Source organism: Myripristis murdjan, chromosome 12, assembly GCF_902150065.1.
Source record: "Myripristis murdjan chromosome 12, fMyrMur1.1, whole genome shotgun sequence".
Classification (NCBI taxonomy): domain Eukaryota; kingdom Metazoa; phylum Chordata; class Actinopteri; order Holocentriformes; family Holocentridae; genus Myripristis; species Myripristis murdjan.
The window spans coordinates 8,115,096-8,137,763 of NC_043991.1; the positions used below are offsets into that span (position 1 = coordinate 8,115,096).

The 22,668-nt window shown below is 42.1% G+C and overlaps 1 protein-coding gene across 1 annotated transcript in view; it reads right to left on the reverse strand.

Moving 5' to 3' along the window:
- Positions 1-22,668, reverse strand: part of npr2 (natriuretic peptide receptor 2) — a 55,755-nt gene that overhangs the window by 23,936 nt on the left and 9,151 nt on the right. The window contains exons 3-11 of the mRNA XM_030066040.1: positions 21,937-22,050; positions 20,870-21,005; positions 19,524-19,618; positions 16,263-16,398; positions 13,016-13,100; positions 7,906-8,026; positions 6,100-6,174; positions 4,747-4,824; positions 770-874 (exon numbers count right to left, since the gene is read on the reverse strand). Of these exons, the coding sequence (XP_029921900.1) occupies positions 770-874; positions 4,747-4,824; positions 6,100-6,174; positions 7,906-8,026; positions 13,016-13,100; positions 16,263-16,398; positions 19,524-19,618; positions 20,870-21,005; positions 21,937-22,050 (945 nt within the window). The remainder of the gene's footprint in view (positions 1-769; positions 875-4,746; positions 4,825-6,099; positions 6,175-7,905; positions 8,027-13,015; positions 13,101-16,262; positions 16,399-19,523; positions 19,619-20,869; positions 21,006-21,936; positions 22,051-22,668) is intronic.

Sequence of the window (22,668 nt, forward strand, 5' to 3'; positions counted from 1 at the left end):
GTTCTCGGTGAGAAAAATGGGCCGGATTTTGACCTGAAAACAGCTTGAGCACGCAGCCTGAAGCAGCGATGTTGACACCGCACCGCCGGCAGGAGAAGAAAATGCTGACCCACACAAACAAGTGCATCAATAAGAAATAAAACAGTCGATAGGGTGTAAAAAAAAAAAAAAAAATACCCGCAACAATCAATGGCGGGTGGAAGATGGACAGGTTTAAGACGGAGAAGGAAAAACAACACCATCTTGTTCTGTGAAGCACTTTGCAGCAGTCCAATAGAAATCTTAGTGGCACAAATTCAGTGTTTATTTGCGAATTTGTAATGCAAATGTATTTATTTTATTGTTCGGTAAAAAAACGCCTCTGAAAAATGCCTCTAACCAAAATGCCCCTGACAATCAGAGGCGCAAAACGTCCCCAAATGGCATACGCTGGATATTTTTCATTCAGACATTAAGCCATCCTGAGAAACAAAACAAAAAACCCTGAAAGCGTTTTTCACCCTCCAGTCTTATCATGTCTGGGAACCCGCAGGGAAACTGAACAACTGCAAAGCTACGAGAGAATGTAAGATGTCAAACAGGCAGAAGTTCAGAGAGCACGGGGCGGCTCCGGCTGTTTTGCAGCAATCCGGGTTCGATTTTGACCCGTACCCCCCGCTGCATGTCATCCCCCTCCATCCTGTCTCTCCCTCCGCTGCGGCTGTGACATAAAGCAAAGAAAAATACCAGAAAAAAAATCTTAACGTGTTGAAACAGCGGAGGGCGTTACCTGCAGGCTGCCCCTGGGACAATATTCTGTTACGATGCAGATGTTGGGAGGGTCGATGCAGGCCCCGATGAACCTGGTTAGATGGTTGAACTGGACGTCCCTCATCTGAAAATAACCACACAAACACAACACGGCCGTGAGTGCAAACGTTTCCCAACACTGCATCCCCCTCAGACCCCGTGGAAATAGAAGAAGGAGAGGACTGACGGTTCATTTATATAAAAAAAGTTTTTCAAAATACGCTGCCAGCAGTTCATCAGAATAGTCTATTTACAGTAAGGCCAGTTGGCACAGTGTCTTTTCTACGTGTTGAGAAGCATTCCTGCACAGGGCACCTCGTTGAAACATGTGCATGTGAATAAATTGCCCTTGGAGGTTATGAATGAGCTAGTTGTGCTGAGGAGCGACAGACGATGAAAAAAAACCTTGAGGTGTTGAGAGGATGTACTAGCAGCAATATCAGAGCAGAGAGCGAAACGGGTAAAAAAGCAGCGCATAGGAAAATAATCACCAATCCCATGCTCTCTATTTATTATAATACTGTGGATATCTCCCCCCTCCAAAAAGAAAAATGAATCATATCAAATATAAATGCACGAAAACAGAGATCCTTGAGCTTATTTTTGGAGGAAACAACCTGGCGGGTGTTTACTGACACGATCTATTTAAGATGAAAAAAAAAAAAAAAAAGTATTATCATTTATTCTAACAGAAGCTATATGGATCTCTTCCACACGCTTTTCTTTTCAATCTATATGAGGAATGACAATAAATAAATAAATAAATAAAAATAAATAAATAAAATTCCCCATGGCCAGCATGAAACCTGCAAAGCAGTGTTCATAATTTCATCCAGTCCATTTTTTTTTTTTTTTTTTTTTTTTTGGCTTTTGTGCACATTTCATGGAGAGGTGGAGGTGAGTGACAGCTCCTCTCACCAAAACCAGGGAGTTACTCGCTCCTGTTTCACGGCTCGGGAGAAGTTGGCCTACCCTTTGGCCTATATAATTTCCCCTGCTGAACACCAGAGAGGGGAGGAGGAGCACCGGGGGGAGGTGGAGTACGAGAAAGGGGAAGGGGCAAGGCGAGGAGGAGGAGGAGGAGGGACCGCTGGAAGATAAGTGGTTAAGTTTCCATTGGCAGGCCCGACTCTTCCCCATCTGGTTGGGTTTTTCATGAGCTGTGGCCTGACAGCCGATCAGGCCCCCGGGGCGTCTGACGAGCTGCCAGCTCAGACGGCTGCCTCTCTCCTGTGCCGACCGACCGAGAGGCCACAGAGGCATCCAGGCCTTCGACTGCCTGCTCCCCTCCTCTGGGCCGCGGCTCACAGAAAAAAAGGAGCAAAGCGGAGGGAGGAGGAGAGCGTGAGTTTGGTGCGTGAGGAAGAGAAAGAGTGAAGGAGACAGGAAGATAAACTGTGAGAGAGAGATTTAGAGAGCAAAGTGCAGCGAAGCAAAGAAATGTTACCACTGCCGCCCCGCTCTCTATTAAAAAAAAAAAAAAAAAAAAAAAAAAAAAAAAAGAAAGAAAGTAAGTCCTCTCCATGAGCATCCATCTTGTCCATGAGCCTTGATGTAATATCTGAGTTACGGGCTTCCCGGTGCCACACTGTGTTTCCATCACGAAGCCACAAACACTGTGTGAAATTTTCCCTCCTGCTTCCTTATCACTCGCTCGTAAAGACCAATTTCCCAGCCGAGAGGGACCTTTTCATCGACAGCTGTTGCTGCGAAATGTTGAAGGGACCGCGTTCGAGGAAGTTAACTCTTTGCTGCGAGCACATGTTTGAAGTAATAAGCGATATCCTGCTCTCCTTTGAACTGCGCTGATAATGAGCCGGTTCCCCACATCCTGCGAATGAGGTCCATTGAAAAAAAAAAAAAAAAAGCCTTTTACTTTTCTATTCCGCCAGAGAACAAAAAACCTTCCTTTTAAAAGCAAAATGTTCTTCCAGTGAAGTGTAGCTCACTTTGAAGAATTTTCTTGAAACACGGAGAACGAGTGAGATTATGTCAGCGTGTTGGCAATTTCTCCCCATGTTTTTAACAAAAATATGACTTTAACAGGGAATGCATTATTTAACAAACATCACTTCACTTGTTAAGATGGAGTTTTTTTTTTTTTTTTTACAATTCAGCCTCAAGGCCAACAGTGGCTCTCTCCACGCTGAATGGGGCCATAAACAAAGGTATGCTGCCTTCAGGCGAGACGCTAGCTACGGTTTTCTCAGATGGGGGTCCATGGTCTATTTTGGTTTTTTTTGTTTTTGTGCAGGTATCCAACCAACATGAATCCACAGCCATAAAATGCTGCACGTGTTCCTGAGCTGTGAGCCGACACCGTCCGAAACGCCCTCTTACACCTCGCTCCGTGTGTGTTTGTGTGTATTGAAAAAAAATCTCCGAGCTGTAAATATGTTTCTGCACCGTTTACACCAGAAAAAAGCTTCCTGTGCATTTGGCTATCAGTGAGTCTGTTTCATGTCAGATCTTCAGGCGAGGATATGTCGTATAAGTTGGGTGGTTTTTATAAGCAGAAATCAGTGATAAAGCTCATTTACTTCTGTCTACTAAGAATTTGCCATATGGACAAAATCAAATATTGCAATATCCTGATATCCTGATATCCTGGATACCTCGATATCAGTATTGTGGTGATACAGTGGGGATGAGTATTGAAGCTTTCTTGAGATATTTACATGGAAGACATTTCAAAATCAGAGAAAGACAACACTTATGTCAATATCACCATATTGCTAATATTTTGATATATTGCCCAGCCCTGCTCTCTGCATGTATTTGAATTATCTCCCAATCATTTTGCAGTGCACGCTACATGTTTTTCATGGTTATGGTGTCAAACATATCTCAACATCGACTGCCGTCCCAGAAAAACCAAGATGCTCCACACAGGAAGAAATGAACGTGCCAGTAAATTATGCATTATATAAACAGCGTGTATTGCACATTATTTCCTGGCTGAGACTTCAGGTGATTCACTGTAAACAGAGAGCGGCGTACTGCGGCGCTGACACGAAAACGCTAAGCCTGGGCGAAATCAAACGGTACAAATCAAACGGCGACCCCGAGGAACCCGAAAATGAGGGCTTCACATGCACGCTGATGGATTATCCAGTTTGGAGAACTGTCACGTCTGTGGAAGTTGTTTTTCACGCTGCATCCTGGTATGAGTAGCGGTGAATGGCTTCTTCTGATGGGAGGAAGATGAGCTCTCCAACTATCCAATTTTACCGTACGTGGTGAACTTCTCCAGTACTTCACAGAGCACATACGTTTACGTGCCTTTTCTGACTGATACACACAGCGTACAACCTCGACTATTTCTTGAGCTGCTTTTTTTAGTTTTTAGTTTTAGTGCTGTCCTTCCGCCGACTGTTAGAAACAACCATGTGAACTGTGTTGCTGATACAGTTCAGTGTCTGCATCGGTGCCAAAAGACCATTTCTAGCAACATGTACTGTCTTCAGCAAATCAATAAAAAAATGCTGGACATTAAGAAATAGATTGGAATGACTTAGAAAAAAGCAGACTGAGGGTTAAAGGGCTGAAAAATTAACTGAAACAATATCGAAATCTCTACAGTAAATGGCCAAGTGCAACATCTAAATCACAGGAGTTTTTTTGATGAAGGTGAAATGGGAGCAAATATCATTATAAATCAGCTATTGTGGTGCCATAGAGACGCCCTGGCCTTCAAATATTATTATTCAGATGTAAGAATTCATGATTGTTTGGTACAGACCGCAGCAAAAAATACATCGTTTTAATTTTTTTTCGGTGAAAATGAAAAAGATCATTTCCACCAAAACTGTGATTGATCGTGTGACAGCAATATCTGTCAAAGTAACTTCAATATGACTTTTCATTAGCTTAGCGTTCAGTCTTGAGTCAAACTGAGACATAAATGAATTGAAATGGTTAAAAGTTAAAATACCGGATATAACAATGAACACTTACATGTTTGAGTTCAAACAAAACTTGTCTGGTCAGCTCTATCCTCTTCTTGTTGACGTGCTTGATGGCCACCAAGTTCCCCTGTGAGGAAAACGAGAGAGCGAGAGAGAGAGAGAGAGAGAGAGAGATGACTCCAGTCTGAGTGGCAGCGTTGATTTACAGTTCAAAGCATAAACGAGGCTTTTCATTACACAAAATGAGAATATAATGAGAACCCCCCGGAGACTAAATGAAAATAAAGTACAAAAAAAAAAAAAAAAAAAAAAAAATTGGTTAATCTGAGTAATCTGAGTCATATTTCATGAAAGAGCACGAAGAGGGGGGGTGAAGTGCGAAACAACAAAGCTCGCAGTGCAGCCTACAGGTACGTTTGGGGCCTATTTCAGGCTGCTGCAGATGAAGAATTGAATCTGTCACTTTGATACGTGAGGATCGGTAAATCTGCACAAGAGAGAGAGAGAGCGAGAGAGAGAGAGAGAGAGAGAGAGAGGCGAGGTGAGCTCCACACAACCGCAGACATGAAAGACTGATTGGTGCGATTCACTGTAGCTGCAACTGTAAAACTTGTGCAAGCCAGCGCCGAGTTGGTGTGCGACTCCACGTGGGAGCCGTGTCTTTATTTCTCTTTATTGAACACGACGAGCATGTGCGTGGATATACGGCCCTTGTTAGCAACAGATGAGGGCGGCCAGATGCTGATGAAGGCATAAATATTTTCACTGTGGCTGCTGAATGAAGCCACGGTTCACTCGCTCTCAGAGAATGCTGGGCTCTTTTCCAATTTTTTGGGCTTGGTTTCTTGAGGCTCTTGACTCTCACTCTCCTTTTTTTTTTTTTTTTTTTTTTTTTTTTTTTTTTAGCTTGTTTAAAGCACCTCTGGCTTGTACCGAACGCAACAAAGCAAAAGGTCGGGGTGTAAATGCCACCTCAGATGCTCCGCGAGGCGTTCAAGCTCCGCGGTGACATCAGGATTTTATATAAAAACTGCATCACGCTGCGAACAAACACAGCCAAGCGAGGCATCTCATTACTCAGGAGCTTCCTTCGCCACATTGCCTCACACCTCTGCATCTTATTTAATAGGTAAATTAACAACAGCAACAAGTTGATGGCCATGTCCAGACTGCAAGGTGGGAGTGTAAAAAAAAAAAAAAAAATACATTAAAAAAATAAAAAATGACGCACTCTGCGGCTCACATTAAAACCAACTAGCTGAATTCGCCCACACTCTCTCTCTCTCTTTCTCTCTCTCTCTCTCTCCTCTCCAGCTCCTCGGCTTTCTCTGCGAGTGTGCACATGTGTGGGTGGAAAAGGAGTGCGCAGGAGTTGAAAATGTCAGAACTCACTAAGCCTTACCTTAAAATAGCCCGTTTTTGCAAATAGCTGATATTTTCCATGGGCAGTTATCAAGGAGCCGTAGCTGGAACCTCTCTGGAAAGGTGGAAGGAGTAGTAAGAAAGAAAGAAAGAAAGAAAGAAAAAAAAATGTCAGTTAGTGATGAGTAGCTGAGAGCTGTGAGAGATGAACAGAAGGGACTAAATCCTGGTCAGCGGTAACAGACACTAAGTTCATTTTTTTTGTTCATTTCACCTCCTTTGCGGAACAGAAACCATTAAATGCACGGATGCAAATGGTGCATCCACTCCTATTTCTTAAAAAAAAAATGAATAAAATAAAACATCCATTAAGTGCTTTGTCAGTGTGCAGTGGATTTGCCTTTCACCTCGGTTTTCATAATACCAACTAGAGTCCTTGGGCAAGTGTCTGCAGTGCACAGAAACTGAATATAAAAAAAAAAAAAGCAAGTGGGCGCTCTGCATACAGACAGTCAGCAGCGAGTGACTACACATTTGTATAGAACGCAAATATTGGCAACACATGGCACACTGGAAAATACATTGGTCTGGAAAATTACTGTGTTTTCCACAGTATTATCCCTGGAATTGGGCTGAAAACCAGTAATGAAAAAGGTGTGTGTGTGTGTGTGCTCTCATGAAGGCTCACACGTGTGTTGCGCTTGCATGAACGCTCGCACGTGTGTGTGTGTGTGTGCGCGCGTACAGTATGTGCGCTGAAATGCAATCCGAAAGGAGACGCATTAGCCCTCAGACAACAGAACCTGATACTTGGAGAGCGTGATGAGGTATTATATGTAGGGACGAGGGCCAGACTCGGGCTTATTTTAACAATCATTTAATATGCGTCTGCCACCGCAAACCCAGCCACCTTCAATAAACCACTGGGAAGGCTTTCAAGAATGTGTAAACTAACAAAGGATTTGGACATACTCTCGCTCTTTCCTTCGCTGCTTCATCTTTGCTTTCTCGGTGTAAAAAAATCAGGCGCTGAGTTTTTGAACGTAACATCACAGCGCAGTGTGCGGACACCAGGGACACCAGAGATTTAAAATTAGTCATTTTTGACTCCCGGTGGGCCGTGTTTTACAGCGGTGACATCAGCAGCGCGGAGCCGCACCAGGGAGAGAGACTGATAATCGCCCGTGCTGCTCGAGCATGAATGAAAGCCATGGTGCTGCAGACCTGCGCTGCGTTTGAGTCTTTCCCGCTGGCAGAGATGGCACTGCAACCTGCCAGAAAAACAACAACTTCTTAATCACACGCTGGAGGCCGTGCCAGCACCACTGACGGAATAAAAGACGATTATAAAGCTCAGAATTATTAAGAAATGCACGGGGCTGCCAGCATAACATGAGATCATTCTGAATGACCAATAAAAGGTAGGTGTTACTTTTAGTTTTGTTGTTCTTTTTTTTTTTTTAACTCTCAGAGGCGCCTTGGGAACTTTTTATTTTGTATTTTTTATGTTTTATCTCACCTGCACAAACTGCATTATTGTTTGCCTTCTATTTATTTACCATCACTGTGCATTAACAGTACATTCACAGTAAACTTGGCAGGATTTTTCTTGTAAATTTTTTGGAAAGGGGGGGGATTTTTCCATGTTTGCTCTGCAAGGATAGTCAGGCCTGTTTAATCCTTTGCTCCTATGCTTGGTTTGGTTCCCTCCTGTCTCTGTTTTGACTCGGTGTTGACTTGTTGGTTCTGCGCGGGCCACATTTTTGTTTTGCACGGTCGTCCGAGACAAATGCATGACGAAAGGCTCTACAAATAGCTTGAACCTGGTTGTTTCGGAGAGCCGTACCTGCGACAGGGTGAGCCGACTGCCGGCTCGTTTGTGGTATTTGTTGGGGCTCTCGAACTGAAGGTCCTCCCACCGAATCCTCCACAGCATTCCAGCCAGCTCTTTCTCCAGCTTCAGTTTCCTTCAAAAGGGAAAAGCAGGTGGTGAAATCAACAAGGAGAGCAGCAAAAAAAAGAACAGCCAGTAAAAATGACATACAAAATGTATGGATTGTTATCAAACAAAGGTGTGATGGAAGAGTCTCAACCCCCAAAATCACAATATGCAATGTTTGAAGAAGATTTTTTTTTTTTTAATTTTTGCTGTATTTTACAGCAACAGCAGAAAGAGACAGGAAAGGCAGAGGAGAGAAACATGCAGCAAATGGCTCGGCTCGCACTCGAACCCGGGCCGCTACCAAATATCGACTTAACCTCGATATTTGGTACGTGCTCTACTAGCTGACCCACCGGGGCACCCTATGCAATCATTTCTTTCTCACGTTATTCTCATCTGTACCTGCAAAAATTTATGCGGGTAAAAAAAAAAAAAAAAAAATCATCTAAATAATGTGAACAGATTGCGGGTGTCAGATAAGCATGAGCAGTGACTCATTTATTGCAATTAATAGATCTATAATCTGTTAATTCATCGGACCAGTTAGCCTGCATAAAACAAAATAGCTACACATTCCTTTCTTGCACAATCGCGTTTGATCGTAATTTTCCCGGTGGTATTTCCTGAGATAATGGTCTCACATCTGATTATGAAATGCTTTCCTTTCAGGATTAGCACACGTGTGACTGTCTGTGCATGCGTGTGTGTGTGTGTGAGTGCGGGTGTTTTATCTGATTCTTACTTCAGGCGTCCATATGCCTCCTACATACTTACCAAATGGAAGGAAAATAAGCCAATTTGGTGGGTGAATATTGATATAATATTGATGAGAAGGTACTTTTCAATAGTAAGACAATAGTAAACATGATTCCCGCCTCGGCCCGGTTGGTGACATTTAAATTTTGAATATGGCGTAACAGTGGTGAGATGCATCATTTCACCAGCCAGTGGCAACAAACGAATGTATGGAGAGCGGTCGCCCCATAGTTACAGCCCCTAAACGTCTAAATAGCGTAACCCAAATAATAAATCTATTCAGAAATTATCATGCTGTGATATTTTTGACATGTTTTGAGTGTTATTTTTAAACACCAGTCTATCTGGCAAACCCTGAGCACCGAGGGGGAAAGAGGCATTCCAGTGAATCAACACATCTGGTGCAGATCTCAGAGGAACCCATGTTTCTGAACATTCGCTGGTTTACAGAATAAAAAAAGGCTTTTTTTTATTTTAAAAAAATAAAATGATTTTCTCAAGTTTTTGAACACGGGAGTTTTTCTTTTTTTGAGAGAGAGAGAGAGGAAATTCATTTTTAGTTTGAAATGCTTTTAAAATGGAAAAAAAAGAGCAGAGCCCACACATTCCAACACAATCTACAAGGTGTAAAGCTCTTCCAGATGGCTGCAGGAAATTATTGCAGCGTTTGCATATTACCGTGTTTTACCCTTTCACTGAACCACCCCGGTTGGCCCCAGCAATGGTGGTTCATTTTTTTTTTTTTTTCCTCAGCAGGACAGATTGTGTAGTCCCAAAAAACCTTCTGCAGGATCTTCAACACTTGTTTGTGTCTGCAAATACTCTAGACTCTAGACTTTACCTATGTGCACGCACGGGAATGTCACATCATGGCTGGAGGAGCACAGCACAACCATTTTGAGGGCAGGAAACACCATTAAACCACCGGTGCCCTCCAACCCCCCCAAGCCCTCGCCCGCCCCACCAAAACGAGAAAAAAAAAAGAAAGAAAAAAAAGGTATTTTTCTATTTAAAGACCCTCGTTTAGAGAGCTCTGGCAGCCAGAGGAGTAAAGTGTGGGGCTCCACACTGGGTCTATTGTTTCATAAATCCCATATGTGAATACCTCTGCTGGACCAGCCCCTCCATTAAAACAACAGAGCCACTGCTCTGCTCAACATCCCCTCACACGCTGCAGAGCGGACTCCAAAGTCAACTGAGAAAATCCGACCGTCCAATAGGTTAAATCAATTGAGTGCTGTGGTTAAGATATGAGAGAAAGTCACCCGGTGAATTGTGAAAACCGCTATTATTCCGTTTCGACACCATCAGCGTTTAAGGCAGAATATTCCAACGTGTCAAAAAAAACACAGAGAAACAGACATGTCGACATGCAGCACATGTGGCTTTTTATTGAAGTTCTCCCACACCAAATTTTACTATTGTATTCATTTTTCATAAGCAAGTCCCCCCTCATATCACCTGTTATATTTACCATATCACCATATAACCCAGCACCAAATTATCCAACTATCCTAAGATGTCTTACACCAATAGAAATCGCACAGGACCACCTCAACCCATCACCAAATGATTTATTTTGCCACACGCAAGCTGTCGGCGATCGATCAGTTGAGAAAAAGTATTGAGAGCGTCAAAAATTATCCTTTTTTTTTAATATAGCAAAACAGGGAGGCTGCTGGGTCTTTAAGATGACTGGTTTAGCTCTCTGCTGTCCACTGGTGTCCATCAGCAACTCTCCATTTAGTTCTGGTGAGACAGAAAGGATTTTGTTAGCTTTTGTTAGTTATCACAAAAAAAACCAACAAAAAATATCAAACTTTCAATCATGCATTTCTTGCCTTCACCTGAGCAGGTTTACATCTTCCTTTACAGACTGACCAAACCATAAAATCCACCCATAAAAAAAAAAAAAAAGATAAAATAAATGCAGGTTCAATAATCTGCGAAGCTGTTTCTGTAAATATTTGAAAAGCTGAGATTTTGGGTGCATTAAGCGGTTAAAAATAACTTTTGATATTTATCATTTGTGTAAACGATGAGTCTAAACATAGAGTGGAGAGATGAGGATAGGACGAGAGCACGGTTTGCGAAACCAAAGGGTCAGGACCCAAAATCCATCACAGGGATTTTGTCTGGTGGGTTCCCATAACAGAAATAGACGCTGGGTGTCATGAGTAAATGTTTCAGACTGAAAAAGACGGAAAAAAAGACGAATGTATCTCACAAAACTCACCATCCAAGATCAGGAGAACCACCTAGCTCGTTAGGAAACACGCGTGTCCGTCTTGCGCTTCCTGGCCCACGATCTGTGAAACAAAACGGACGATGTCAACTGGTTTCAGAGTTCAGCACCGACACTGTGTCTATGTGGCTGACACTTATTTGGTATTGATTATAATCATCTGCATGCATAAATTTACCTCAGGTGGGCAGCCGCTCCTCCGTCTCTCTTCAACTATTCCTCTCATCAAAATCCATTCTGATTGGCTGGTGATTAACACTCGTTTGTGTTAATGGTCAGTATTACAGAATTAATCAGATTACCGGTATTTGTTAGTAACACATAACACGAAACACCTCCTCTTTGCTTCAAAATTATGATGTTTATTGGTAATGTGTGCTGCTGCAGGCGTAGGTTTAGTCTTTCCGGAAATGTCTAGAAGTGGTGAGTTTGCTGTGTGAAGCCAGATGTCATATTTGAGGCTAAATGTGCCGCCTTAAAGAATGATTTAAAAAAAATAAGGAAAAAACAGAAACATCAATTTCCCCCTGTTTTACATGCAGATTTATCCGTGACATTAACCCGAATTTCGCAATCCTTCCAGCAGCTTAATTGCTTAGGGCATGCATGATTCAGTATTTGCATAATTAAATGAAGCCCAATCTGATACTCGGGAGTAATTTTCACATGTAGCCTCTCCGTGCCACTTTGGGCCCCACCGTAATGTCATTTGAATATGCTTTTCAGAGACGAATGCAAAGCAATGTTTGTGTAACAGGTCTGCCGGCTATAATCATCATAAATATGCATCATCTTTTTTTATAGAAAACAACGCAAATGCACAGGGGGGCACACCACTTAACCAAACTCAGCATTTAATCATCCGGTTACATATTGGAATATTAAAAGGTTCAGCTCCTCAATGTTCACACTCAGATCTATTAAGGCTTCAGTGAAAGATTGAAAAATGAACGCCAGCCTTTCGCCCCGCACCCGTGGTTCAGGCCGTTCTTGTGAACGTGCATCACTCTTTCCCGAAACCAGAAACTGCAGAGCAAACTGTTGAATTTGTGATGTTACTGAGACTTTTAACTTGCTAGACGATGAATGAGGTGCCAGAAAGATTTGGTGTGAGTTCTTGCATTCAAATGAGTTTAAAATCTGGTTCATATATCATAAAACTATAAGAGATTGGTGAAAATTCAATGTAGTATCTTATGGCTCCTGTTCACTGTCTATGGGAGCAGCCCCTGATTTTACATCGCAGTGACATCACAAATTTTCTCCGACTCCCCGCTTTAGGAAAAACTTGTGCCAGCGCAGGAGCACTGGATGAACTTTCCTGGAATGGAAAGAGCATGTCATCGCTGTCGGGTGAAAATCCTGTATCTCCCGCGCGTCAGCGTCTTGGAGACTGAGGAAACAAATTCTGTTTTTAGCTCGGCCATCGTGTTATTTTGAATTTCTCCGATGGGGTTTCCGCAAAGGTTTTTGTCAAAACCCAGGGGTCACAGAGTTTCCTCAGCCCGCAGAGGCGCATGCAGTCCTTCCAGTGGAGTTAAAACATGAGAATCACCCAAACTGGAGTTATGAGGTTTTCACATGACAGCAGTGAAATGTGATTTTTTTTTTTTTTTTTTTTTTTTTAAATGGACGGCATTCCTTCAATTCCCTCCAAATCCAGAGCACAGAAATTAACATAAGGCAAAATGAACAAAAGGCACACAGTCGTGAGAACAAACGTAAGGGCTCTGAATAGTTTGGGCCCGTATCTGAGTTTTTACTTGGCAACTCGCACACTTTTCTGCTTTAAACCCGCCACCTGCTGAGCTGTTGCTCCGGCAACAATCATGCAAAGTCCACACGGGCACCTATAGCTGCACAGACCCTTAAATCCCATTTGAAACACATCATGACTCTCTCTCTCTCTCTGCAGTGTCTCTTCCTCTGTCTTTCCCAGATAAAAGACGCGCAGCTCACCAGCTCTGCGGCGAGACAAAAAGCAGCACAGGCCTTCGTTCGATCCAAACTCACCTGTAAATGAGGAAACTGGAGATCCCGAAAATGATGAGCGCTAAGCCGGATCCCACCGCCACGATGCCCAGAACTGGCAGCTGACCTGGAAACAGGGAAACAGGAATCCACATTCAGCTGTCTCTCATATGTTCAACAGATGTCCACAGTGGTGTCCTTGAAAAAAAAAAAAAAAAAAAAAAAGAAAAAAAAACCTGCACTACCGTATCCTCAGCTGTGACTTCTTGAAATATAGCCGCGCTGCTCTAATAATCCATCCGCCGCAAACAAACCTCACAGTGCTGACACTCCTGATATGAAAAATGATTTACGGCACTGTTAATTACCGCCATTAGGCCCGTGCTCGTGGCATCGCGATGGCAGCTCAGGAGATTTTTAACTCATTAAAATCATAAATCAGCAAACATAACAGTCTAATCCTGCAAGGTGGTGAACAGTCATGTTGAACAGATTAAGTGAGAGAACTATTTTATGTTTGTTTGCTGTCTGAATAATGCACCTCTGAAAGCAGATTGTTATAAACACCAAGACAGATAGACAGATATATACAAACATGCAAAAACAACCATATATTGTTACTCGAACTGAGTGTGCAACAAGTTTTGCTTTTCTGAATATCCTGTGAAATAAAAAAAAGTTGGCAGCTGCACTGAAAGAGGACTGACCTTGACTTTGCTGCAAGGAGCAACAAAGCACGGTTACCATGGCTTCACGCAAAGCACCAGGAAAAAAATTCATTTCATTTAGATTCTTAACTTATTGGTGAATCTTTACACCCGACAGGAGTGTTTTTCAGAAGTAACTATTTGCATACCATTCACTACAGATTATATGTATTATATTATATAATATATAATATATTATATGTATATCTTCTACTCATTTGTACTTACCCTCTACTTATTTGTACTTTTTGTATATTGTATATTGTATATAGGTCGTTCATTGTATATAGGAATGTCATATATTCTTTCTATTTTATCTTTATTTTTATTTTATTTTATTTATTTTTTTTTATTATTATTATCGTTATTATTATTATTATTATTTGTATTTTTTATTTTAATTTTTTACTTGCACAGTGCTGGAGTTGTTGCAATTACATTTCACTGCTGCTGTACCTGTACATTCATGCATGTGACGAATAAATCTTGAATGAATCTTGAATGAATGAATGAATGAATGAATGCATGTTTGGTCCTGTGTGTGTGTCCATGTGTGTGTGTGTGTGTGTGTGTTCACACCTAATCTCACAATCCGCTGGGTCTAATATTTTTCGTGCACAGCTATGACTGCATGATGAGGAACCTCTTGTGGTTGCGATGATTAAAAAACATTATTTTTGCAACTTCCGCTCTCTCTTTTCATTCACCGTCTACCTCGCTCGACCACCGCTGCAGTCTCTCTCCCTCACTTCGTTCACTACCTGGCTCTCTCGACCACTGCTGCTGTCTCTTTCTCTCTCTCTTCGCTTTAAACGGTGGTCTCTCACTTCATTTACTAGCTCGCTCATGTTTTTTCATCCTGTTGTGGCCCAATTGCGGGTGAAAAAAATCCAAGAGGAGTGTTGCATTTTTTGGGGGCGAATTTACACACACTGCTGAAAAGAAGACAATACAGAGCGGACACACAGGAAAACAACACTGTAAAAAGTGCTTGACGACTGTAAAAAATGACAAGTAAAACAGCTGTCACTGTTTCGTATGTCAGCGGACAATTTGTCTCGGGTCTTTAGTGTGTGTGTGTGTGTGTGTTTGTGTGTGTGTGTGTGTGTGTGAGAGAGAGAGGGAGAGAGAGAGAGAGAAAGCGAGAGTCAGACCTTAGTAGTGAATTTTTGAAACAGGTTTCTCTCAAAAGCTTTATGAAGTTCCCGACCACTGATAAAAGGTGTGTAATAAACCGAAACAGATACAAAGAGAACAAGAAACAGCGAATCGAGAGGCTCTGGGAGTTTTACGGTAGATTGTCCGCACTGTACTGTATTTCATTTAATTTGTGATTTGAAAAGTGTTTGACAATACAATTAAAAGGATTTCCTCAGTACATAGGTAGATTATCGTCCGGAAAAGGGGAAGATCTGGACTCGACATGGTGCGCTCTTCGAGTTATTTCATGTGTTTTTGCCATTTTATACAAACTAAACCTGGCACACGAGACTTGAGACACAGCCACCGAAAATTAGATTAACCGAAACTTAGAACAAATTTCATGCATCTCAGTCGATTCAACTCCACACTTTTCTCTTGAGAGCTTCAACTATCCTGCACGCAGATATAGTTTGCTGCAAAAAAGTGGCATGTGTCCCTTCTCAATGTGTCTTGCATTGCTCTTGTACACTGTAAATGAAGTCCTGGTGTCTTCGTGCCGTGTGTGTGTGTGTATGTGTGTGTGTGTGTGAAACAGTTAACGTTGTCAATATGTTTCTGCACCAAAGTCACAAACACAAATTCCTGTTTGTTCATTGTCTGTGGTGATGACAGTGATTCTGACACTGACTCCAAGGAAGGCGACATCCAGGCTCTCAACGCAGAAAATAATTTGCAGATGGCCTCAGATTATGGGAGAGAGAGAGTCCAATTTATTGCTCCTCTCCGCGTTATCCCCTTCACACCAAAACACATAATTGCAGTGGTGTTCCTAACGAGGCGTTTCTGGGTTAGAGGCTCTATCAGTTGATCATCTGCGCTGATCGGCGGCGGCTCAGAACGCCGCTTTGGTCGCGCAACGAAGATCATTTTCAGGACTTCTTTCTCACACTGCTTGTTATTCGGGCACATATTACAGCACTTTTGTCCTTGCGCTGAGTCAATGAAACAACTGGGATCAATTTTAAGTGTAGGTGGAAAAACAACATTTTCATTACTGCATCAAAATGAGACAAAAAAAATAAAATAAATACATAAATGCGGGCCCCTGTTGAGATGATAGTGATACCATAAAGCATTAGTCCACTGCAAAATCCACTTAGAAAAGCAATTTGACCTTACACTGAGTCAAGTGAAAGAAAATCTGCCAATAGGGTGAGATAATTTCACTTGTTTTCAATGCTGTGCAAGACCTTCCTTCTAATATTTTCCTTATAATGTTGTGAAATCGGTCCGCCCGCCCGCCAAACCCGTACATCGTTCATTTTCAAAAATTAGCATTGAAAACTTGGAATGATCTCCCCAAATTGGCAAGTTTAATGCTCAATACATGATTCAGTGACTTAAAATGGGTATATATATATATTTTTTTTAGCTCATACCGTCATTGCAGGAGGGGTCATCGGTGGAAAAGACACAAGGCGGGTTATCCAGCGGTGGGCCGCCACTGGGCCAGTGGATCTTCTCTGTTTGGGACCATATGATCTCTTTGTTTGTCCCGTTGTAGTAGGCAACGAGCTGCAAAGAGGCAATACTTTAAATTCAATCTGCACGATATTATAATAGAGTTTGCATCCTGATGATTTTTTTTGTGCAGTGACTTTAAAACATTTGAGCCAAACGGGGACTGATCAAGAGATGTTTCGGGGAATGATCACCACATTTTTGATGAACACAAGTGAAAGCTAACCGGTCATTTAGTGCACAGTGTATCACGCAGAAGAGCGTGTGTGTGTGTGAATTTGCCAGCGTGGTGTTTGCGAGCTTTGTGAAGCGCCGTCCTGCTGTGAAACACGACTCCCGTGTCTCCAACAAACTGCTGTGGAGTATTTTTTACCCTTGCTCCCTCGTGCAGGACCACACAGACACGCTGGGTCCTCCCTGCTGAAAAACCTCGGAGGGCAGTCATCCCACTGGGAGGGTCATCAAAACAATGCAGTATAAAAACCGGTGGGGGATCAGGGGGGTTGCAGAACGAACAGCATCTGAAACAGCTGCAGCATTTCGGCTCCAGAGTCCGGAGATATATTTAATCTTCTGTTCGCACTCAAAAAGTCTTTACCGCCGGTGCAGACAGACAGTTTTGCTTGTTCCCAGTGCAGCTTAACTTGTTGTGACTGTGTCTTGGACCGAGAGCGGCTACACTGGAACCGAGTGAAAGTATCTCTCCATCGGTGGATTTTCACCCCCTCGACTTTGCCAAAATAACATTTGCAGGCCGAACGGAACCCGAAAAGACTTGTTGAGAAGCGCATTTATCAAGCCCGGACACGGTGTGTGAGAGGGGCGCAGATTAAACGCTTCTCTAAAATGGCTGATGTGTTCAAGGCCTTACTGTGTTACAAGTCTCCCGAGAGGAAGTGCTGATTCAGAAACTCCTACCGAAAGAGTTCCACTTCCAAAACGATACACATCCATTCTGGGAGAGTATCAACTATCGATATTATTTCGCAACGCTAATCATTTTTTTTGGAGGGGGGGAGAAAATTCCTCTATCGTTAACCGTGAACCAGACAAAGCACACAGAGAGAGGGTTTTGCTCTCAAGCTGACCTGAGAGGATTTCAACGAGGCCACCGGGCGCTCCAGTCAATCAGCCGCATGAATCGGCCAATTAAAAGCCGGGGAGAAATGAGACCATGAAGTTGTGTTGACAGTCTCGGAGGGTCACTATGAAATTCTAACTGAAGTCAAACGGAGCTAACCCACTTCTCCTGCCCCCTCGGAGGAAAACCCAGCGGCGGCTCGCAGGAGTGTTTGCCGAGCACGAGACGCACAAATATTTTCATCTGACGGCGAGGGAAATTTGAGGTTTTATGCATCTTATCATTAGAGGAGTCGGGACCCCAGAGATGTCCCGTAACCCCTGCACGATGCTGGACATTTGCTTTTAACTGCATTAATGGCGATGAAGGAGCAAAGTAACGGGGGTTTCAAACAACGCTTAACTCGCAGTTTTTGAGGAAAACAGTTTCTCTTACGGTAATTACAGTAACAAAGACATATGGAAGGAATTGGCCTGCTGCTTGGAAAGAATGGCTCTCAGTCATTATCATCATCATTATTATGATTGTAATTATTATTAGTAGTAGCAGTAGAAGTAGAAGTAGTGGTGGTGGTCATGTGTTGTTGTTATGATCATTAAAATTTACATATTAAGACTATAAATAGTCATACTGTGGGCATTGCCATGCTTCAGTCATCCATATTATTTCTCTCTGTGGGACACTCCCAGCACAAACAAGAGCAAAACAAGTCTGAAAATATGTTAACCTGGAAAAAACAAATTTACTCTAATGATGGTTCACACTAAACTCTCCACATGCACAACCCCCCGAAAAACAGGAGGAACATTTTGCTATTTAAAGAAAAAAGGTGTGTTAATTCAGTCCTCGTTTGCTTATTAACCTGGCCCATTACCGACAAAATGACACTCGTGCAAGCCAAGCAAGTCAGCGAATAATCCTTCACAGCTGTCAATGGCAGACGGCACCATCGGCAAATCCTCCAGCACCGAAAACTGAGTGTACGGTTCACCTCAGAATGAAAATTCAATTATTAGCTGTGAGGTAGCGTTCGCAGATTCATCGCAGCTTTCTCCAGAACAACTTGAGAGGACGACAGAAATAACCGTCTGAGACATTCTGCAGCCAAACAAATGCACTTTGCTCACCTCATTAATCGGTGCTATTACACTTAAAGGACCTGATAACTTCTTCTTGTGTGGTGACTGACAAAAAAAAAAAAAAAAAAAAAAAAGTGCCAATCTGGTTTCCAAATCGCCAGCCAGCACAGAAAATGGGGGCCGGTGATCTGAAGCACAAAGATCTTTCTATTGGCTGACAGGTTGTAAACACAGTTTCCTCGTTTCAGTTTCCACAAAACGCAGCAAGAGGAATTTTCTGTTTCCTCTACTTATAAATAATGCCACATAATGAGCTAAATTAAAGCCTATTTGGTCACAGTGCCATTATACGGTGACAAAATACTTTATGTATGCTGCACCGGCAGTTTAGAGAAACTTGATGAACATTTCATGCCATTTTCTAACAGCCCAGTTGAGTTTTTTTTTTTCTGGAGGGAGGCTGAAGAGAGAGAGGGAGCTATGGGGACTTAATCGCTGTGTGTTTGGTTAAATGGTTTGTTTGGTTTGGTTAATGAAAATATTCGTCTTTCAGCGCAGAGTAGTGGTGACTATTACTCCACTATGCAGGATCTCTTTAGCCAATCATTTTAAATGCTCTGAGTTTCAAGGGTCTATATGCTATTTGCTCTATACTGTGCAGCATTCAGGGACTATTGGCCCAATTGGAGTAATTATAGTGATTATGGTCTAATGATGTGACTGTAATGCTGATTTGCCAGAAGCCAAAAGCTCAGAGAACAAAATAGCAAGTCATGTTTTTTCTAAGAGAGGTCACTGACTGACATTTTTTTTTTTTTTTTTTTTTAATGCTGTGGCGCTGAGGGTAATATTGCAGAAACAATCTGAGATTAACATTAACATTTCAGACCTTTAGCTGCCGCTGTAAAACTGTTAAAGGCTGCCAACAAGTATTACAAGGAGCCAGCAGTGCAGACGGTGAAGAGGGAAATCAAGAGAGGTAGTTTCAAAATGTTGAATCAATTCAAAACGTCACGTACCCCGTACTCTCCTGTCTCCTGGTTGGTCATCGCCCACACGTTGACATCTATATCCCTGGCGTTTTTGTGGTCTGTGGTAACAAGACCTGTAACTCCTAAAAACACAGACAACATCCACCCATTAGTGGCTGTGCAAAGTCATGTTTATCTTCTGCCAGCTGAGACATTCACGTTTGGGCTCCTACTATGCAAATTTAGACGACTCAGCGTGCACAAGTAAAGTGAATTGATTTCTCTGCAACATCCATATACTCAGAAACTGTTGCTTTAGGTAATCCCTTAAAGGATACTGACTGGATATTTGCAATCTGTGCTTTATTCTCCTAATGTTTGCTATTGAGCGAACTGATTCTAGTCAAAATTTCCCAGGTTTCCCAGTTTGCAGGGAGCATTGGTCAATCAAACTCATTAAAACCCCAAATGAGTAATTAAAACAAGTCCTTTTAGCATAGGAAAAACTCACAATGCTGATACGCACATCTTTGATTGAACTACTATGACAGAGCATTTCATTTGCTCATACACTTAACTGTTTATTTTGCTTATTGTGAGTTTTCTTATGCATTGATAGATACCAGTGCATTTCTTATGCATTGGTAAATTGGTAACAAAGTACAGAAGACATTGTTCATTTTCCATAAGTACAGCTGATTGCATTAGAGTGAATATAGCACATAATTTTGATTTCTAATACCTTGGACTATAGTGCTGAGGTTGGTGTGTAGTATTTTTTGTATTTTTGCAAAATTTTGCAAAATTTCTAGAATGAATTCTAAGACCTTGAACTTGCTGACACTGATTAAATTAACATATCTAAGACAGCAACACACTCATGTCTCAGAGTCTGCATATTGTAGACATGATCTCAAGTGATCATCCTGCAGGAGGCCACAAATCCACACTCAGGCAAACAGAGCAGTGTGGTGCACATGTAAAAAACTGAGTGCATGTCATTTAAGTCAAGGTAAATGCAAAATCTGTTTAAAAATCTGTTTATTCCTGTGTAATGTCATTTCCAACCCCCAAAACGGTCCTAAAATCTACTCAGAAAGGAACAGAGACACACACAGTAGCACTAAACAATGTGTAGTACTCTACTTTTATGGCTTGCATAATAAAAAAAAAAAAACATAATTCCTTGGCTGTCTGCCAATCATCCTGTACGTCTTGAGAGACTTCTGAAGACAAAAAGGTTGACACAGGAAGGCACAATTGCCTGCAATGAACACCAACTGGCTTTTATTCCTTCTTGTTTTTTTATTGTGCATGGATCTGCATTGTAAAAACAGGCGGAACACAGCATTCTGGAAAGCTAATTTAAGACAAATTACTGAAAATTTTCTCACCCCAGAATCGTCGGTTCTGTGTCCTCGTTGTGATGTTGATGCCGTCGTTTTTGGCTCCGCCCTCGGCCAGAGTCTCCTCCAAGGCGGTGGCGTAAAGCACGAAACCGTCATAGAAGCTGCCGGCGATGTAGTCCATCTGAACGAGGAGAAATGGACGTTTCAATGGACATAAAGAATCAAATTTGTACAATTTGAGAGATGTTTGACAATTTGACAGAATAATTTATTGAACAATAGAACGATGAGAAAAGTCTCCCAGTAAACATGATTCAAGAATCTGCTTGTATTTACAGGAGGAGTTCACCCAAAAATGAATTTTCTTCTCATTATCCTCTCACTCTGATGTCACCAGCACTGATAGAGTTTCTATAGTCAATAAAACACCCTCAATAAAGCCCCCCTCCTTATCTGCCTTCTCCAAAACAAGTGGAGTGAACACGGGCTGCCTCTATTTAAGGGCAAAAAAATGATAATGAATTTGCTCCAAACTACACAATCAAGGCCAATTTTGAAGCCAAACAATTGCACTGTGGGTCAGCAGCGATGACCAGGTAAAATATTGGGTTTCTGGACCTCTGAAGAGACAGCTCCATTCACTGCAGCTGTTTTGAAAAAGGCTGAAAACAGGCTGCGCCAGCTAACTCTCTGTGTGTTACGCCGATACTCAAACTTCACCAGTGTTTCAACTGGCGTGCAGGTGGGAGGATAATGATCTTTTTATCCCCCGGTTTTTGGATGAACTCTTCATTTCAGGGTAGGAGATTGGCCAGAGAATGTGGCAAATTCCAACAAACACACTCTGTGATAAATGAAATAAAAACACATTTTACTGCATGCTTGTTGGCCAGATACAAGCAGTGACAAAAGACGGGAATTAATTGTTAACATCAATGTCACGGCAACATTCTTCATTAATTACTGACTTTAGTGTCTGGGCCACATACAAAGCATGCTGAGGATTTCGTTTCAAAGAAAATCCCATTAAAGATGTTAAGACTTGGACCACACAAGCGCTGTGTGATGGTTTTCATGCTGCGGAGAATGCAGGAGCGTTTCATTTCACTCACCAGCGATGGCTCCAGATTCACACCGAAATCCCTCTGAGCTCTGGCATGCAGCTCCCTCTGAAACTCTTTGTACTCTGGATTATCAGGCGGCCGGTATGTTATGACAAACACCGACTGGAAGAGGCACAGAAAACACAGGGAGACAGCGATCAGAGACTGGATCTTGACGCAAGCGGTTAAGGACTGATTTATACATTTGAAAACGTGTCCGTTCTCGTCAAAGTGTCCTTGAGCAAGGCACTGAACGCCGTCCTGCTCCTGACTGCCCCTACAGGCTGACCCCTTGCATCCTGCATCCAGACAGTCAAAGAAAATACATGCTAAATTACCAGATACTGCATTAGGGCTGGGCAATATGGACAAAATCAAATATCGTGATATCGATATTGTGATAATATTGTAGTGCTGACTGTTTGTGCTTTCGTGACATATTTACACACAAGAGATTTTTACTAAACAATCATCAGCAATGTGAATATGATGACCAAGCAGGTGGAGATAAACAGCTTTAACAGTCTAATAAGTCCAGAGAATCGCATTTCTTTACTGTCATGCAGCCTTAACAACCAGGAAAAGACAAAACTTATTCTATATCTCGATATTACAATATCTGAAATCCCAGATGATATCTAGTTTCGTATCACGGTATTGATAAGATTTCGATATATTTCCCAGCCCAATGTACAATCAAGATTAAACAGTGTATATTTCTGATATTAGACTTCAAATAAT